The sequence below is a fragment of the Nannospalax galili genome, unplaced genomic scaffold (assembly GCF_000622305.1).
Source record: "Nannospalax galili isolate Female #2095 unplaced genomic scaffold, S.galili_v1.0 scaffold459, whole genome shotgun sequence".
NCBI lineage: Eukaryota > Metazoa > Chordata > Mammalia > Rodentia > Spalacidae > Nannospalax > Nannospalax galili.
The window spans coordinates 2399281-2405115 of NW_008344211.1; the positions used below are offsets into that span (position 1 = coordinate 2399281).

Below are 5835 nucleotides of genomic sequence, written 5' to 3' on the forward strand. Positions count from 1 at the left end.
TGGAAAGACCTTAGCACCCAAAGAGACTGGCCCCGGAGTTGAGCACTACCCAAGACAGGTCTTTGTGCTTTCTTTCTGTAGAATAGGAATGCGGGAATGGCAGGAGGCAGAAGGCTGACCGGAGTTAAAGGTGAGTGGTGTGTTTCCAGACACTGTTCCCAATGAGAGATGTCGGCTGCCAGCCTTCCAGATACCCCGGAAGCATCCTACCCCCTTCCCCGCGTGCCTATGTCAGAAAGCAAACAATTCAACTGCCTTGGCAGCCCAGGCCAGGCAAGGAGGGCGGGCAGGGAATGCTTCTCAAAGTTTGGGAAAGCATTTCAAATATGCTAGGCAGGAAGGCTCTCAGGGAGGAGGGGGATGCCTCCCTGTGGTTCTGACAGCCTGCCCCCCCCACCTGAATCTGACCTTAGTTGTCCCCATCCCCAGCTGAGCCACCCCATTGACTCACCTTCAGGTCGTGGCCGCTGGACAGGAGTGCACAGTGGCAGACACCCCTGCAGGATGTGGCAGCCTTGGGGGTTCCGCAGACTGGGAGAACCCCAGTGCTTCCTCCAGACACTGTCCTGCACCACGCATTGGCTCATCTTCTGAGTGTCGCTCTCTCCACTCGCAGAGGTTTGGTTTACAATCAAGTCCTTGGCGCCTGCTCTCACCTTTGAATTCAGGTGGGTGTGGGGATGAGGAGTAAGGGACTATTTAAGAGATCTCCATGTGGAGGGGGCTAGAAACATCTTTCCGCCATTTGAAGTGCGGGTTCCCAGCCTTTTCCAGTGCCTGAAACATCCCCCCAGGAGGTGTAGAAATAGGGAGTATATCCTGAAGGACTTATGAAGCCAGTTCCAGAATTCCCTGGAACCTCCATTTTCCTCTTAACTTTTGATCTTCATTTATTTCCGTAGGGGAAAGGGGGTGGGAAAACCAGGATCCATTGTAGGAGCCTTGGCAATGCTCAAATGACTGTGTTTCTTGGAGACACAAAAGAGTTGAATTCCTACCTGGCCACATTCTACACCCCAATCACTGTGGAATCACCTGAGCTGGGCAGTAAGGGCAGACACAGCGCATTATAGATCCATGCTGGTTTGGGGAGAAGCCCGGGCAGGGCCTGTGCTGGCAGGCTCTTCCTGAAAACTGAGGTGGGGGTGGTGGAGTGCAAGTGTTTCAAGAGGCCGGTAGTCCAGCCTCAGCATCAGGTTGGGGATGTGAGGCAGGTGGACCGAGCCCACAGGGTCTCTCTGCATGCCGGGATCAGTCAAACTGGACGGTGGTTGATCCATGTGTCCAGCCAAGGCAGAGACCAGGACTCACGGGAAAGTCTCTGCTGGCTTGCTTTCATTTCATCTGCAGTATCGCTGTGATCTGCCCAGCCACAGCGTCTTATGGAGTCATGATTATCACACAAGGCTATGTTTGCTTCGACCACAGAACCACCCTGGCAGTGAGCTGGGCAGCCTGGGGTGATCACTCCTAGCCTTCCATTTCGGAACTCAGTCCCTTTTCCTGGACTGTCTGGTCTTACCAAGGACGGGGGGCGGCCTAAGGAAGATGGTGTGGGGTGGGGGGTGGGGTGCATGAATCAAGGGCAGCCTGTGTCCCCACAGAGGTTTTTGTGCCCCAGAATGAATGTGAAGACACCCAATATTACGGTCTAGTAATTTGGCTCCAAGCTGGTGGCCACTCGGTAGGAGGGGGGAAGTCTTCCTGCTCCACCCAGGAAAGGCCGAAAAACCCCCAGGCCTGAGGTGCCTGACTTGGCTGCAGGGGGCCAAGTAAGCAGAGCCTTAGCTAGCACAGGTGACCTCAGTGCGAGCACCAGGGCCTTCTGGCACTTCCACTCCCCTTAACTTTGCTGCTCCTGGAGGCCAGGATGAAGCCCGCACCAACCAGACTTTGCCTGTGTTCCCAGGATAAGAAAGGACTCCCTCCCTGCGTCCGCTTAGGTTTTCTCCCGATGCCCACTCCAGAGAGACTCTCTTGGGAAACCACCCACCCTTCTCTCCCTGGCCTTCCCTCGGTCTCCCTCCTTCGGAAGCTCCAGGGCTTCCAAATCTGAAGATGAGGGCAAGCTTGCTGAGGGGTGAGGCATCTGGGGAAGGAGCCCTTCAGCTGGCTCCCAGAGCAGCCCACTTCTCCAGGGGCAAGTGACAAAGAGAGCAGAACAAAATGAAACCAGTGTTGGGGTGGGGGTCAAGGGTCACTAGCCCCTTCCCAAGCTACCTCCTCTGACTCAGGAGCCCAAACATACCTGGCCTGGGATTCCCCAAAATCAAGTCCTCTCATTCCCCCACTTTATGAAAAAGAATGAAATGTGGGTCACAGGCTGAAAGACTGTTTCGAGCATATGGGGAGAATTATCCAGATCCGAACTCCCCCAATTCTCTTTAAAAATAGCATAGATAAAAAAGATTGCCATTTTAACAACGCAATACCCGTGTTACAATGGCCGCCACTGCACAGAGTGGTGTCACCTTCCACAGACTTGCACTGGTCTGTTCAGTGCACGAACCCTGGTGACCAAGTGCAGTTCACGCGGGGTAGGTAGTGGTGATGGTGCACAGGCCTGCAGTGGAATTGGACCTTTCAGCCAGAAAAGCAGGTAAGAAAGGTCCACCACCCCGCCCCCAGGGAGGACATTCCATAAAACTTGTCGCTATCAAAAAAAATAATTAAAATTAATGATTAATCAAAATCAGAAAGAAAAAATATTTCTGTTATTTAGGGAGATGAAAACCAGATACTAAAAGGATCCTGCCTGAGGAGAGATGAGGTTTCACGGTTCTTCACTGCAATGGGGTGAAAGGTTTAAAACTCATATCAAGAAGAAAATTTGGGTTGAAATTCACTTTTCCTCTCCACCCCAAAGACATACATTAACAATCAGAGCAGAAACGAATCCGATCTGTTGCAGCTCCTGGCTGCTGCGGCTTGAATTCTCACTCCAGAATCGCACGATCGTGGGCAAGAAGCCCGCATTTTAGGAAGGAGAACCGAAGCGGGCTTGGGCTCGGGCGTGGCAAGCGAGGACCCTTGGTCCCTTCTCTCCTCCACCTCTGGATGCTGAGGTGGAGTGGCACTTTTTTGTTTTGACAATTGGCTGTGTTTTTCTGTACCTCACCAAACACAGTTCTTTAAGAGACCAGCTTACGGCCCTGCAGGCAGCCCTGTCGATGTATGGGGTGTTTTCTCAGATTGCTGAGAAAAAACATATCCAAGGGTGGGATAATTTAATACATCAGGAGTACTTTCTATCACTAAAGGAGACAAGAGTGAGCCCCACATGACACCTATGTGCATCCATCCACAGAGCCACCTGCACCACAAAAATAACCACAACAGGTGGGTTTGCAACACCTTGCCCTCAGAAAATTCCAGAACACAAACACACTGTCCGAACTTTGGGCAGAAAAACAACATGGGTTTATTTTAGGGTAAATACAACAATCAAGACCACATAAAACAGACACAGATGAAGTTAAATTTTTAAGTCTCTGTTTCTTTTGGGCACCCTCAGGATGGAATTCGCTATACAAAACCATCACACTTCCTAAATCAAAAGTATCAGATACTGAACCTCGTTCTTCACCACAAAAAAATAAATTATTTTCTTGTTCAGTGAAAGAGCTACAGTTGGGGAAATAATTCTATTTTATAACGGTCCAGGGGGGAAAACCCACCGTAGTTTCCTTGAACTTAATTTGGAAGAAACGGTTGGGCAAGATGGAAAGTTATCCAGTGAACACAACTTTAAATATTATATTAATGGCTCTGAGCAACAAAATAGCCTGATTACAAATCCGCACACGATTACAGCACGGTTAGAGGAAGTTAAAAATTACACACAGCACATACATTATCTGCAGGGGCCCCCACACGTCCGTGGGGAGTCTCCACGGAGAGCCATCGGGGGTCCCTTGGAATTTGGTCCATAACTTAATCTTTTGAAGCCCCAGAGGGATCAGGCGCAGCATCCGGGAAGGGGAGGGTACTTTTTAAATCGGTATTTCATTTTGCTGGGCTTGCGGCCCCCTGAGAGGGACGTCTAGGGTCTCAGAAACCGGGTTGCGGGTTCAAGTTACCTGCAAGTTTCACGGACGGCCGAGGCTGGCGCGCGAGCTCTCTGCTCCCGGGTCTGGGAGAGTTGGGCGCGTTCGGGTGCAGCCTTCGTGGAAAGGGTTGCATCGGGAGGCGAAGCGGGCGCGGGCCCGGGGCCGGGGAGGGCTGGGGCGCAGTCAGTATTTCGTGCAGTCGTAGGAGTAGGGGGCCGCGTGGCGGTAGAGGGACGGCGTGGCTCGGTAGGGCAGCTGACAGCTGGCATTGCCCGCCTGGGACTCCCCGAGGGTCGAGTTTTCAATCCCCAGCCGGTGGGAGTTGAACATCTCCCGCATGTTGGGGAAAGTTTGCTGCTGGGCCGCGAACGTGTGGCCGGGGAGGTGGCTCAGGTCCCCGCTGTGGTTCAGGTACCAGGAGGCGGCCTGGGCTGGGGCTGTGCCGGGCTGCGGCTGCGGAGCGGGCGCGGGCGGCGGCGCCTGAGGATGGTGGTGGCCGGGATGCTGGTGGTGGTGGGCGGTGGCCAGCGCGCCCTCCTGACCGGCCGCGAGGTTGAGGGCGCTGAGCGGCGACGCGGGGCCGCTGGGGTGGTCCGACAGGGCGTCGTCCAGCGCGGGCGGGACGCACACGTGCGCCGGCCGCTCGGCCCCGGTGTACAGGCTCATGGCGCGCATGCTGCACTGGTAGCCGCCGGGGCCGCCCGGCTCCAGGCCCTGCGCGCACGGTTGCGCGTACGCGGCTGGCGGCGCGGCCCCGTAAGGCAGCGGCAGCGGCGGTACCACCAGCCCCCCGCGGCCGGACACCGGGCTCAGTTCGCCACCCGGAGGCGACGTCCGCAGGGTCATGATGTTCTCCACGCTGAAGCCGGGCAGCCCGTTGGGCGGCGCGGCCTGGTGCTCGGGCAGCGAGCCGTCGGGGGAGCCCGGCGTGGAGGCCCCGCTGCGAGGACTGGCGTGCAGCGCGCCGTCGGGGCTCAGCGTCTCCACCTTGGTGATGACCGGCAGCGCGGGCGACGCCGCCTCGCTCTTGATCACCACCTTCTTCTCCGCCTCCTGGGGGGCGTCCGGCAGCGGGGGCCCCGTCGAGGCGCCCTTGGCCGCGGGCGGCTCCGCGAGGTGGGCGCGCTCCTCCTTGTCCCTGGACACGTCCTTCTTCTTGAAGCGCCGGCGGCGCCTTAGGAAGCTGCCGTTCTCGAACATGTTGTAGGAGTCCGGGTCGAGCGTCCAGTAGCTGCCCTTGCCCGGCTTCTTGTCGTCGCGCGGAACCTTCACGAAGCACTCGTTGAGCGAGAGGTTGTGGCGGATGCTGTTCTGCCAGCCCTGCTTGTTCTCGCGGTAGAAGGGGAAGCGGTCCATGATGAACTGGTAGATGCCGTTCAAGGTGATCTTCTTCTCGGGCGCGTTCTGGATCGCCATGGTGATGAGCGCGATGTAGCTGTAGGGCGGCTTCACCAGGTCCTTGGGCGCCGCGGGCTGGTGGTGGTGGTAGGGCGCATAGGAGCGGCCCATGCCGGCGCCGTACTGCTCCGGGTGGCCGGAGTAGACGCCCATGGGGCCGGCCATGCCGCCGTAACTGCCCGCCGCCCGGTAGTAGCTCTGCTCGCTCAGGTAGGGCACCACTCCCAGGGCGTTGGGATCCGACACGGAGTAGCGCGCCTGCATGCTGCGTGCCACGGCTGCCCACCGCCTGCGCGCACGGCCGCGGCGGGGCGAGAGGCCGGCGGGGCTCGGGCGGAGGGAGGCGCGGGCTGCCTGGGGCCCCGGGAAGCCTCCGGGGCGACGCGGA

The 5835-nt window shown here is 57.2% G+C and overlaps 1 protein-coding gene across 1 annotated transcript; it reads right to left on the reverse strand.

Annotated features, from left to right (window-relative positions):
• Positions 1-3405: 3405 nt before the first annotated feature.
• Positions 3406-5829, reverse strand: Foxc2 (forkhead box C2). The gene has a single exon (XM_008840572.2). The coding sequence runs from the start codon at positions 5709-5711 to the stop codon at positions 4233-4235; it is 1479 nt and encodes a 492-aa protein (XP_008838794.1). The 5' UTR covers positions 5712-5829; the 3' UTR covers positions 3406-4232.
• Positions 5830-5835: the final 6 nt, after the last annotated feature.